Genomic DNA, 13,620 nt, shown 5'->3' on the forward strand with positions numbered 1-13,620 from the left:
CACCTATGAGTGTGGCCCTCCTGAAATGTTGTGTCTTAGGCACCTGGCTTGCCTCTCCCTAATTCAGGCCCTCAGGAGAAAGCTCTAATTCTGGTCAGTTCGAAACAGGAGGACACGGCTTCTGGGAGACACTCCGTGCTCCAGAGAGAGGCATTTGGTCCGTTCTCTTCCTCTGGACGTCACCGTGCCGACATGAAATGCTTCCAATTGCGTCCAACCTAGGATGGAGCAGGGTGGGGGGATATCTGATGACATTACGAACTGCTGCATCAACTCCCCCGAGTCCCTGCCTCTGGACCCCCGATAGAGGACACAAGGAGTGTCCGGAGCCCATGTGACTCAGTGTCTCTTCCCATCACTTCGTGGGAAAATGGGGCTGCTTACACCGCACCGCAGCCCAAGCACCTGTGGCTGGAGAGGGGCTCGGGTGCCAGGAGTGAGGAGCCTGGTTCTGGGTCCGGGACTGGTACTAGTTAGTGGTGGGACCTGGAACAAATGGTACTAGTTAGTGGTGGGACCTGGAACAAATGGTACTAGTTAGTGGTGGGACCTGGAACAAACGCTTTGGTTCTAAGTGAATCCCTCATATTCATGACAAGAGGTGTGGAACACAGACCCATGGGGCCTTCCCACTGGAACATGGAGCTTGGCTGTCACCCGACTTTGCTTCCTGAGGTAGAAAAGCCCAGGGTTCCAGGCTCTGTCTCCTTTCCCGCAGACCCCTTGTTCTCGGCGCGGAGGCCCTGGGCCCCGCAGGCTCCCACCCACTTCTCTGGGCTCAGAACTTCTCTGGGTTCAGAACCCGATCCCGAAGCGGCCCTGGAGCTGCCGGTGGCCGAGGCCGGGCGCGCGCCTTGGGGACCTGGCCGGCCTCAGACTGGCGGGAGCATTCGCGGACTTAGCTCTGGGCGGGGCGGACTGGGGGTTCCCTGACCCTCCCATGTTCTCATACCCTGTCCGCCGCCCCCGCGCGAACGCGCCCGCCTCCCTGGCTAGTCCCGGTAGGCGCAGCCCCAGTCAGGCGGCTTGTCAAGTATGGGAGGAGCGTAAAAGCTCCTGGATGCACTGCAGTATAAAAGGCGGCGCCCGCCAAGGCCCGAGCGGGAGTCCGCGGCAACAGCAGCAGCAGAGTCACGTCTTGGGCCCCGGGGATCGGCGTCCAGGCTCGGAGCGCGGCACGGAGACGAGGTGGCAGGTGAGGGCGTCCCCGCGCAGGGCCGGGGTCGGGAACGGGAATGGCGAGCTTCAGGTCCCCCGGCTGCCACCGAAAGATGGGACCTGAGGACAGGAGAGGTCGCTCATCCAAGAGCCCGGGGAAGCGGTGGTGTCTCGGCGGGGTCAGCAACGGTCTCTGGGGGGGGTCCCCTGCAGCGCGCAGCCGGTTTCCGCCTCCGCAGCTCCCCGCCAGCGGGGACGCCGCCCTCCCCGACGCCTCCTAGCTGCCCTTCTCCGGCCGCAGCTCTCCCCTGCAGCCCCTCCCCACCTGCCAGCCCTGTTTTCTCACTGCTCCTCTCTGCTCTGGGATCCGCAGGATGACGTCTGTCCCGGTACTTGTCTTTCAAAGTCACCAGTCTCCAGTTCCAAATCCGAGCACTCTTACCCATCCTAATTCTTTCAATAATTCAGCGAAACGGATGGGGCCCGTCCTTCCCCGGAGCATTCCTCCAGGGACTGTGAATCCGCGGAGCCAGGCTCAGCCGTCGCCTGCAGGGCCTGCGGTCTGTGGGGACCGCCAGCAAGATGAGGAGTCACCTTCGGGACGAACGGTCCTGCTAGGGAGGGTTGCGCCCGCGGGGTCAAGGGAACCTCCTTTAGGGTGGGAATCAAGCCTCCGGGCCGCGGTGTTTGAGGGTGAGTAGAATTAATCCCGTGATGGACATGGGGCCTTCTAAGGGGGACCAGGAGTTTGTGAAGAGGTGACTTTGGGAGGGGTTCAGGATGCCCAGAGGTGGAGGCTGTGACCTGAGCGAGGCTGGATCCAGGGAGGGGGCAGGTGGAGAAGAAACCGTTTTAACAAGGTGGCTTTGAGCGGATCCTAAGGGTTCCGGGAGATTTAGGAGGAAGGACAAGAGGATTAAGACACCGCTTTCTGAGGATGTTGTGTGGCTGTGGCCCGGTGGTGGCTGAGGGAAGCGGGTTGTGTTCATTGTCCAAGGCTCTCCAGTGCTTTGCGTGGCGTTTTGGGGAGCACACATGAGGTGTCCCGACAGTGAGGAGTGGCTCTAAGGTGACCAGAGGCTCGGGAGGGGGCCTGCGCATTAGGCCAGGCACAGGATCCGAAGTGGAAAGAAATGTGGGCGAAATGTGGGCGTAGAGGGCAGGCCTTGGGGATGGGTGTGGGGGACGAGGGGGATGGAAAGGGGTCAGGGAGGTCTCCCAGGCTCACCTGGAGAAGTGAGGGTCTCATTTCCAAGGGCACTGGGAACTGCAGCCTGGGGGGTGGGGGTTCATTTGGTTTCAGACCTGTGGCCAAGAGACCCACCCCCTCACATTCACACTTTGGCTTCCACTAGCTTCAGAGGTAGTACTAGCTCTTTGTTCTCGCTGGTTTTCCTTCCTCACCTTGGGCTGTTTCTTGCCTTTTCCATTCTGGCGTTCTGCAAGGACCAGTTCCTTCGTCTCATGCACCATCTACACTCATGGCTTTTGCTGGGAGTAATGAGTAAAGCTCCCAAATAGATGTTTCTGAGTTAGAGCACTGAAAACAAAATGAAGCAAAAACAATGCATTTCCAATCTTCCAAGATCACATGATGTCCAGAGGACAGTGATGGGCAATGACTTTTTGTCTTCCCCATTAGAATGCAAGTTCCACAAATGGAACACAGAGATTTTTATTTATTTATCTTTTTTTTTTTTTTGAGATGGAGTCTTGCTCTGTCACCCAGGCTGGAGTGCAGTGGTGCAATCTTGGCTCACAGCAACCTCCGCCTTCTGGGTTCAAGCAATTCTCCCACCTCAGCCTCCTGAGTAGGTGGGTCTACAGGTGTGCGCCACCACGCCCAGCTAATTTTTGTATTTTTAGCTTCATCATGTTTGCCAGGCTGGTCCGTAACCCCTGAGCTCAGGCAATCCACCCGACTGAGCCTCCCGAAGTGCTAGGATTACAGGAGGGAGCCACTCCACACAGCCAGAACAGAGATTTTTTTTTTATGTTTAATTCACAACCGAGGCTTCACTGCCTAGAACAGATGCTCAGTAAATATTTATTGAAGGAATGACTTCCTTTTTGTATCTCTTGTATCTATCACCAGATACTCTTGTATCTAGTACCTATTTGGCATACAGTAGAAAGCTTTGTTGAGTGAATAGCTCTGCCTTTCGTCTTTTTTGGTATGTATACATCTTTTAAAAAGTAATGAATAGACTTTTAGAGCTGTTTTAGTTTACAGCAAAACAAAGCAGAAAGAAAATATCCCCTCCCACAAACATCCTGGGCCGCATAGCCTCCCCTACCATCAACATCCTGCATTAGTGTGGGGTATTTGTTACACCTGATGAACCAACATAGCTACATGGTTATAAAAATGAACCAATATGGATAAAACATATACATTATCAAAGTCCAGAGCTTGTTAGGTTTTGCTCTTTGTGTACATTCAAGATACATTTGACAAATGTATAATGAGATGTACCCAACACTGTAATATCAGATTCCACTGCCCTAAAAATCCCTTGTGCTCCACCTACCTATCCCTCCTTCCCTGCAAATCCCTGGCAACCACGAATCTTTTTTACTATCTCCATAGTTTTTCCTTTTCCAGAATGTCGCATAGTTGGACTCATACATTATGTAGTCTTCTCAGATTGGCTTCTTTCACTTAGATTTATACATTTAAGATTGCTCCAGAATTTGTGTGTGTGTGTGTGTGTGTGTGTGTGTGTGTGGCTTCAGAGCTCATTTCTTTTGAGCACTTCATATTCCATTGTATAGATGTGCCACAGCTTATCTGTCCACCTATTAAATGACATCTTAGATGCCCTGAAGTTTTGGCAATTATGAATAAAGCTGCTATAGACATTCTTGTCCAGGTGTTTGTATGGGCGTAAGCTTTCAACTCGTTTGGGTAGATATCAAGGTGTGGAGTTGCTTCATCTTATGGTAAGAAGACCTTGGTTAAGAAATTGCCAAAATGGGCCGGACGCAGTGGCTCACGCCTGTAATCCCAGCACTTTGGGAGGCCAAGGCAGGTGGATCACGAGGTCAGGAGATCGAGACCATCCTGGCCAACACGGTGAAATCCCGTCTCTACTAAAAATGCCAAAAAAAAAATTAGCCGGGCGTGGTGGCGGGCGCCTGTAGTCCCAGCTACTTGGGAGGCTGAGGCAGGAGAATAGCATGAACCCGAGAGGCAGAGCTTGCAGTGAGCCGAGATCGCGCCACTGCACTCCAGCCTGAGCTACTGAGCGAGACTCCGTCTCAAAAAAAAAAAAAAAAAAATTGCCAAAACGTCTTCCAAAGTCTCTAACATTAGGCATTCCCACTAGCAATGTATGAGAGTTCCTTGTGCTCCAGATCCTCATCAACATTTGGTGTTGAGAGTGTTTTGAATTTTAGCCATTCTAATAAGTAATAGTATTTCAGTTTTTTTATTGCAATTCTTTAATGACCTATGATGTTGAGCATCTTTTCATATGCATGTACATATGCTGAGGTGTCTGTTCAGAGCTTTTGCCCACTTTTAATCAGGTTGCACATTTCCATATTGTTGCATTTTAAGAGGGTTTTTTGGGCATATTTTGGGTCACAGTCTTTTATCAGGTATGTCTTTTGCAAATATTTTCTCCCAGTCTGTGGCTCGTGTTGTGAATGTGGCTCCTGCGAACTCTTGACAAACATATCTTTGTACAGTATGTAATCCTGTTGTGCTTTTTTTTTTTTTTCCTTTTGAGATGGAGTCTCGCTCTTGTCGCCCAGGCTGGAGTGCAGTGGCGCGATCTCGGCTCACTACGATCTCCGCCTCCCAGGTTCAAGCGATTCTCCTGCCTCAGCCTCCCGAGTAGCTGGGATTGCTGGTGCCCATCACCAAGCCCAATTGATTTTTGTATTTTTTAGTAGTGATGGGGTTTCACCATGTTGGCCAGGCTGGTCTCGAACTTCGACCTCAAGTGATCCGCCCGCCTCGGCTTCCCAAAGTGCCGGGATTACAGACGTGAGCCACCGCGCCCGGCCTGTTGTGCATGTAATTTTATTACTTTCTTTTTAATATAACATGAATAGCATGACGTTCCAATTTTGCTCGAGTTCACAATTACCACTTTAAAGGGCTGCAAAATAATCACATTTCCTCCTCGACAGCCCAACTTTACAGGTGAAGGGAGAGGAATGCTAACCCGCAGAGCTCCGAATCCTCCGGATAGCGCCTCCGCTGTAATTCACCCAGTGCTTCCCTCCAGGCCCATCTCCCTCTCGTGCGCGCGGAGGTTTCGGTTTCCTCTTTTACGTAGGCCGCCCCACTGGTAAAACAAAGTCCGCGATCCTCTAGCCCGCAAGAGAGCTCCGGGATTCAGATCCTGGGCGCGAGGTCCCGCGAGCGGCGGGGCGGCGCTGTCGCAGTCCTCCTCCCTGGCAAGGGCCGCGGCAGGGGGAGGAGGCAGCGCGAGCAGTCCACGCCCACCTGCCGGGCGCGCTCGACGCGGACGGCGGACGGCTGACCAGCTCCCGGGGCGCGGCGAGCCCAGAGGACCCACAGCTGGGGCGCCAGAGCGCGGCCATCCGGGCGGGGCCGAGGGAGCGCGGCGGGACTCGGCTGGACGGCGCGGCTACGGAGACGGGCGCGGTGAGCGGGCTGGCACCGCGCGCAGAACACTCCGGAGGCCGCCGCCGCGCTCAGTCCCGGCGACCCCCTAGTCGGGGTTCGCGCGCCGTCCCCCAGCACGCCCCGGCAAGGCTGCCGCAGCGTCGGAGTAATCCCCAACCCTCCGCCGCCGCTTCGTCCCTCACTCGGGCCTCCAGACGTTTGCCGCGGAAACGAAAGTAACTCAGGTGCTTGCGCGGAGGCCGGGGCGGCCGCGGGCTTCCGGGAAGGAGGGGGACTCCGCCCGGCGTGCGCGCGGCGGGCGGGGCCCCGCCGGTACCGGAAGTCGGGTAGTGGGCGGGGCCGGGCGCTCCCGGAAGTCGGAGGTGCGCCTCTAGCCCAGCTTATCCGGGGTCAGCTGGCTGCTTCTGCGCCGGAGGTCTGGGTGCTGGACTGGTAGCGGGCGGAGACCTGCGTTTGGGCCGCGATTACGGCGTGAGGGTGGAATAGGCCGTCCCAGACGCCGTTAATGTCGTTGTTGTTTTGGTGGAGACGGTGGGCCCTTACTGCCCTATCATTAAGAAAAAACAGTTTGGGCTCTTCCCACCAACCCTTTGAAAGGGCCTTTTACTGTTGCACTTGAGGCCACAGCAGGTTCCAAAAACAAAACCTTTTCTGCGTGATCTTAGACGACTGAGGGGACGAATGTGGTAACCCTAGCAGGCTGCTTTGGTGGTCACTGGCATGTGCTTTTGTGAAGTGCTGCAGACCCTCTTCAGGGTTGGGAAGAGGATAGGCTGCATCCTTCTTCCCTCAGCATTTGACAAAGCTTCAGAGGGACGCGGGGGTTGCGGGGGCAGGGGAAGGTCTGGGGTGGTTCTTTCTCTCTTGCTGACCGTTTGACTCTCCCTTAATCAGAGCTTTTTTTATCTTGGGCAAAGAAGGAGGCTGCTCCAACGATTAATTCTTCCCTGATTTACACTTGAAGAAGCCAGGGCAGGAGGTGAACTTTGAAATGTGCAGTGACTTAGTACTCACCTGCGTTCTGTGACTGCTAGGAAGATGGATTGAGTCAAGAGGAAATTGTCATATTAGAAATGTGGAGTACTGGGCCGGGCACGGTGGCTCACTCCTGTAGTCCGAGCACTTCGGGAGGCCGAGGTGGGAGTATCACCTGAGGTCAGGAGTTCGAGACCAGCCTGGCCAACATCACAAAACCCCGTCTCTACTAAAAATACAAAAATTAGCCGAATGTGGTGGCGGGTCCCTGTAATCCCAGCTACTCGGGAGGCTGAGGCAGGAGAATGGCTTGAACCCAGGAGGCGGTAGTTGCAGTGAGCAGAGATAGTGCCACTTACATTCTATCCTGGGCGACAGAGGGAGACTCTGTCTCAAAAAAAAATAAAATAAAATAATGTGGAGTACTGCAACTCTTCACAAAAAGTGAAGAGAAGACTAGGCTTGTTTAAAATGAAATTTGGAGTGTATCATTATTACTGATAAAATGGCAAAAATGATAACTTTAATACTCATTTTCCTCTGCACTATACTGAGCCCCAGAGATATATTGTACTTTCTGGATTGTGAATATTAATGAGTATTAAGAAAAGTTCTTAAATAGCCTCTTTCAAACTGGGCAGCTTACATTTTGGTGCTTATTAATTTATAACCTGTTAACACCCATATGATCTGGGAATCTGAAGAAAATATTTAACTTCCCATGCTTTAGTTGGATATTACATTCTGGCAAAAATGGTTGACTGTATTAATCTGTAGAACATTGATTTTGAGCCGTATGTTCCTGTATTTTTATTTTTATTTTTGTTTTTGAAGACATAGTCTTGCTCTGTCGCCCAGGCTGGAGTGCAGTGGCACGATTGTGGCTCAATGTAACCTCCGCCTCTGGGGTTCAAGCAGTTCTCCTGCCTCAGCCTCCCAAGAAGCTGAGTTTACAGGCATACACTACCACGCCTGGCTAATTTTTGTATTTCTAGTAGAGACAGGGTTTCACCAGGTTGGCCAGTCTGGTCTCAAGCTCTTGGCAGTCTGCCCGCCTCGGCCTCCCAAAGTCCGGGATTACAGGCATGAGCCCCTTCGCCCCGCCTTCCTGTATTTAAAAAATTTATTCTGCACTTTCTCCGTGTTTCTGACTGTGGCATATTCATTTAATATAGATGAGTAAGGCTGTAAGAGTGGGTCTCTGCATCTGGATTTTTCCGAAGACAGATTATTTGCTATCTAGAGAAGTAGCATGTATTAGTGAGCCAACAGTGAAAGTTTGAATGAAGGGACAAAGATTTCATTCCAGGATCCTGCCACTTTAGGTGGATCATTTAGTTCCAAATCTTAGTTTCTTTATTTGCAAATTGAAATCATGATAAAATTTGCTTCAGGGGTCATGATGCTTATTTAAACTCTGTTTCAATTCTTGTCTCTTGCTGGTCCTTAAGTCTCTTCCTTGCTCGGAAGTTTTGTTTATCCCGGGAAAGCATCAGGCTGCTGTAATCAAGGAAGTTGGAGAAATCCTCTGGTCACTTGGATAACTGAGCAAAATCAGAATTCTGTTAGTGGGAAGAAAGAGGGCAATGGCAGGTGGGCAACTAGCATTTTCTGCCATTCTCTTGTTATGTGTGGTCATCACAGAAAAATGGGGAAAAGTTAATTAGAATATTTTTATATGTATACTCACCCTGCCTTAGAAGGTAATTTGTGAAATTCCTTGGGATTTCACATTAATTTCAATAGAAAAAAATTCACTGTCCTGAGTCCCTGAATTAATATTTATTTATGGAAAACATTTACAAATTGCATTCAAATGGACATAATTATTAGTTAAAATTAGTTGATATAACAGGCCAGCACGTCTTTCTTACTCTGTAACGTGGCTTTGTAATAATATGGTTATGCAATATGTCTATATAAGCTGCCTAAATTCAGTGTTTTTGGATTTCTTTCATTCAGCTACTCACAAGGCCTTCCTAAGATACACAGTGCTCATAAAGTTGAATCTTTCGTGTGGAAAAAAGAGGGGTGGATGGCAAAAACGAAGGAAATCACTGAAAACCATGCAAAAGATGCATAAGATTAACATGAGACTAAACTAGCAAACCGCAAGACTGTAAGGAGAACTGACTTGGGTCAGGAGTTAAGCTCCCAAAATCCAGTGGACCCAACTAGAGGCCTTCCCAAGCTCCACCACACTCAGGAGCACCTGCAGGTCCTAGTTGGTCTTGACAAATTTGAGGAGACGTGGCAGAGACTGAAGGAGAGATACCAGATAGGACTCCTCATAAAGTAGAAACCTTTTACCCAAAAGGGCATTTTTCAGGGCATGTTGTAGTTCCTGCTTGTTTCTTTACTGTCTGTGAGCATTTTTAATATTATTAAACATTCTTACAGCATCACTTTTGCAAACTGCTAGATATATTTCAGAGTGTTGATGGACATAACTGATTCTCTTCTCTGTACGTGCTAAGTGTTTTACCTACTTTTGCTGTTCTATGTAATGCTACCAGGAACAGCTTTGCACATAATCTTTATCAGCGTCTCTGATTTGATCCCTCAGAGTAAAGAAATACTGAGTCAAGGAATTATTCCTTTCAAAAAAAAATTTTAATTTTACATTTAATTCATGTCTACTGGGGAAAATTTGGAAGACATAGTAAAAGTGTAAAGAAGAAAGCAAAAATCACCCTACCATCAAGATACAATCCTTGTTAACATTTTGGTGTCTTTATGTCTTTTTTTCTGTACTTACATCTTTATTTGCATACATATATATCACACAAATGTGAATATAATTTTTACAGATTTATTCGTCAAAAACAATTTTGAATGGCTATACAATATTCTGTTAGGAGTGTGCTGTAATTCATTTAACAATATTTTTTATTTTTGGACAATTAAATAGTTCTCTTTTGAAAATAGTTATTCATTTGATGATGGGCCGGCATACATTGGGTTCTGCTAGGCTCTGGAAACAGTGCACAAGACAAGTTTCCTGCCTTCCGTGAACTTCATGAGAAATAATTCTCAATTACAGTACTGTCTTACCTGTGAAAATGTCTAATGGGAAGACTTAGGATGGCTTCCTTGACAAAATGACAGTTCCCTGACACCTAACCAGGCAAGAAGTTGGAAGAGTGTGGCCTAAGAGGGTGGGACAGATGACCTTTATGGAATGGGGAAGACTTCACAGTTCTGCATGCTCCAGTGATCTGTAGTGAATGAAAAAGGAGGCCTAAAATCAATGTTATCTTTTAAGCCCTCTGTCTCCACCCCCTCCTACCTCATTCTCACTAGGATTGCTCAGTAGGGCCCTGCTGACAGTGATCCCAGCTGAGAATGTTGGCATTCTCAAAGCCCAAGGAAATACCATCCGTGTGGATAAACACGTGGGTGGCTGGGCCAGCCATAGCCAGAGACATAAAGCAGGTAACAAACGTGTTTTCACAAATATATACATATGTACATATATATGCATATACAATATATACACGTATATGTATATACATATATACAAATATAGCTATGTCTACGTATACAAATATATATGCATATACACATACACAAATATATGTATACACATACACAAATATATGTATATATACACAAATATATATTTTATATCATGTATCATATATATTTATACATATACAAATATATGTATATATGTCTACATATATAAATGTATACATTTTGTTTTCTCATAATCCTTACCACTTCTGTGAGGCGGTCATTGTTGCATTTTGCAGATGAGGAAATTGAGGCACAAGTGCCCCAAGGTCACAGGTTGGTGAGTCACAGAGCTAGAGTTCACGTTCATAGTGGAGGGCCCGTGCTCTTGGAGCTATGGCCCCTGGTCACTTACCTCGAGCGCCTGCCTAACCCCACCCCTCAGTCTTCAGGCCTTCATCTAGGCAGCCCCTCACCTCCACCCACTGCCCATGTCCCACTGATGTACTTGTTTCCTGAGGGCACTTCCTCTTGTTTGGTAATGTCTTATGTCCTAGGAAAGAAGGCGCATAGATGCTGCTGTGTGAGCTTCCTCTGCTAGACAGAGCTGGCCCACAGCCTTTAGATGAGGCGTAGAAGGCTGGTTACCTGAGTCACCTGGAGCCGCCCACTGCACACCACTATGGGCAGCCAAGGGGTGTCCAGAATCCCCCCTCCCCAAGGTATTTATTTTTTTCACTTTTAACTCCCCGCCCTCCAACATTTTATCATGAAAAACACCAAAGTCCGAAGGTTACGTCCACCACGAGTATTGTCTTAACACCGCTTGCTTCATCATGTAATTCTCCATCTCCCTTCCCGTCATCTGTCCATCATTCTATCTGACTTTTTGATGTATTTCCAAGTACACATCTCTAAATACTTCAGCATGCATACCACTAGCTAGAGTTCAACATGTTCACAGGTTTGTCTTTTGATGTAAAATTTACCTGCAGTTGTTAGGAGTACATCTGCTGAGTATGGGCAGATGCGTATGCCTGCAACCCTAGCCCCCACTGATATCTTAGAACATTATCCTCGCCCCAGAAAGTTCCCTCATGCCCCTGCCCGCTCAGCCTCACCATGCTCACAGGCGGCCAGTGTTCTTTTTGTGGCACAGATTGGTTTTGACTTCTGAACCATCATATAAATAGAATTACATAGTATGTATTCTTTCGTATACTTTCACTCATCACGTTTTTGCATTTCGTTCATGCTGTTTTCATTCATGTGTATCAGCAGTCATTTTTATTGCTGAGTAGTATCCCATTGTGTTCCTATACCACACTGTGTTCACTCATTCTCTTATTGGTGGACAGCTGTTTCCAGTTTGGAGCTATTATGAATAAAGTTGCTATGCACATTTTACAAGTGTTTTCCGACATACGTTTTCATTTCTCTTGGGATTGGAATTGCTGGGTCATAGTGCAGGTGTTCGTGGTTTTATAAACAAAATATATGCCTGTGAAATTTCTATGAGTATTTTATGCCCCAGAAAGGTTATTTTTCATGGTCTGTATTTGGATGTACATATTTATTATTTTATTTCATTTTAATTTTTTTGAGACAGAGTCTCACTTTGTTGCCCAGGCTGGAGTATGGTGGCATACGATCTCAGCTCACTGCGACCTCTGGCTCCCAAGTTTAAGCAATTCTCCTGCCTCAGCCTCCTGAGTAGCTGGGATTAGAGGCACGTGCCACCACACCTGGCTAATTTTTGTATTTTTAGTAGAGACGGGGTTTCACCATGTTGGCCAGGCTGGTCTTGAACTCCTGACCTTGCGATCTGCCGTCCTCAGCCTCCCAAAGTGCTGGGATTATAGGCGTGAGCCACCGCGCCCAGCTGGGATTTGGGTATTCCTGGAATACAAAACATTCATAGCCCTCCTCCTACTCTCAAATCAAAACACAGATATGCACATTGACATGCACACACCAGTGTGTCCGTGTCCTGTTGGTTTGCATAGAGTTTCTGTTTTGCCATGAAGCTCTTTGCCAGCCCTTTTCCCAAAGTGTTTGTACCGTTTTATACTCCCACCAATGATGTTTGAGAGGTCTGGTTGCTTCTCATGTTTGCCAGTATTTGGTGCTATGAGTCTTTAATTTTGGATATCCTGGTAGTTGTGTAGTGGTGTCTCATTGTGGTTCTCCATGGGTTTTTATTCTTCATTTCAGTTTGGGGAAAATGAATGAATGGAAGAAAAGAAGGGAGGAAGGATGAAGCAAATAGCTGTGCTTTGAGATCTGACACTGTATACTTCACAGCCCTGATGGATATTCTCCAAATTCTACTCCTTTTTCACATTTTCTTCTTAGAGTTTGCATTGTGCTTTTTATATTCTTCAGATTCCTTTTGTTCATAATTTCTTAAACCTATTCATTTTCTACTGCCTTTCAGTTGTTAATTTACTGAAGTTCTTTGGTGCTTACTACTGCTGTTTGCTGTAGCTGCAGGCTCTGTCTCACGGCGAATTTTTTCTTTTGTGTTTTATAATTTTGGAAAGGGAGCTTATGTTAAATTTGTATTTGTGGGAATTCTGTCTGGCCTGGCTTGAGGGTATTGTTTGCTTTAGCCAATAACCTCAGGATGGCATCAGCCTATGACCACTTCCTGTTCATAGTTTAGGGGATCCTCTCATTTCAAAGTCTGTATCTATTTGAAGACAGGCCCAAGGTTATAAATTTGCACAGACTTTTTTTTTTTTTAAATACCTTGTGCCCAGTCGAAGAGAAATATGTTTGTTTGCCACAGGCTGCTTTTTTTCTAGTTCATCCTTTCATCAAGGGGTAGCACATTGAGCAGTGCCATGTTAAGCGAGGAGTCTTCATTCTACCCGCTTTTCTTGCATTCCTTGACCTCAGCTGGGCTTTAAACCTTGAATTCTGGATGGTGAGATTGGCACTGCCCTGTGGGAGCTACTGCCTGCCTCTGGTGCCGTTTCTGTCCCCACAGTTCTTTTCCTTTCCACGGAGTTCTGGTATGCATTTCAACGAATGTTTGTATTATGTTGTCCAACATACTTATGTCCTTTATAGCCGGAGAGTTCTTAAAATTTCCTAATGCTCCATATTGCCAGAAATAAAAAGGCTGAGGGAATAAATATTATAGTCTTCTGTGATTCTTAAAAATATGAAAATTAGCTCATCAGATGACTGTAAGTCTATCCTCAAAGCACACCAAGCATGTAGAATGTTACAAAAGTTTTTAAAAATGATCTTTTCTGCCAAGGGCAATGGCTCATACCTGTAATCTCTGCACTTTGGGAGGCTGAGGTGGGAGGATCCCTTGATCCTAGGAGTTCGAGACCAGCCTGGGCAACATAGTGAGACCACTCTGCCCCTGCCCCCAACTCTTTACAAATAATTGAAAAATCAGCCGGGCATGGTGG

General features: G+C 47.7%; 1 protein-coding gene across 8 annotated transcripts in view; it reads left to right on the top strand.

Annotated features, from left to right (window-relative positions):
- The first annotated feature begins 972 nt into the window (after positions 1 to 972).
- RIPK1 (receptor interacting serine/threonine kinase 1) overlaps positions 973 to 13,620 on the top strand; it is a 44,456-nt gene continuing 31,808 nt past the window's right edge. For 2 of the 8 annotated variants that reach the window (XM_025381532.1, XM_025381533.1), the window contains exon 1: positions 979 to 1,195. In XM_025381532.1, the coding sequence (XP_025237317.1) occupies positions 1,061 to 1,195 (135 nt within the window). In that variant the 5' untranslated portion in view covers positions 979 to 1,060. Of the gene's footprint in view, positions 1,196 to 5,181; positions 5,986 to 10,749; positions 10,915 to 13,620 lie in introns of those variants that run through there. The other 6 variants (XM_025381539.1, XM_025381536.1, XM_025381537.1 and 3 more) reach the window with 6 other exon arrangements.

The sequence above is a fragment of the Theropithecus gelada genome, chromosome 4, assembly GCF_003255815.1.
Source record: "Theropithecus gelada isolate Dixy chromosome 4, Tgel_1.0, whole genome shotgun sequence".
Lineage (NCBI taxonomy): Eukaryota > Metazoa > Chordata > Mammalia > Primates > Cercopithecidae > Theropithecus > Theropithecus gelada.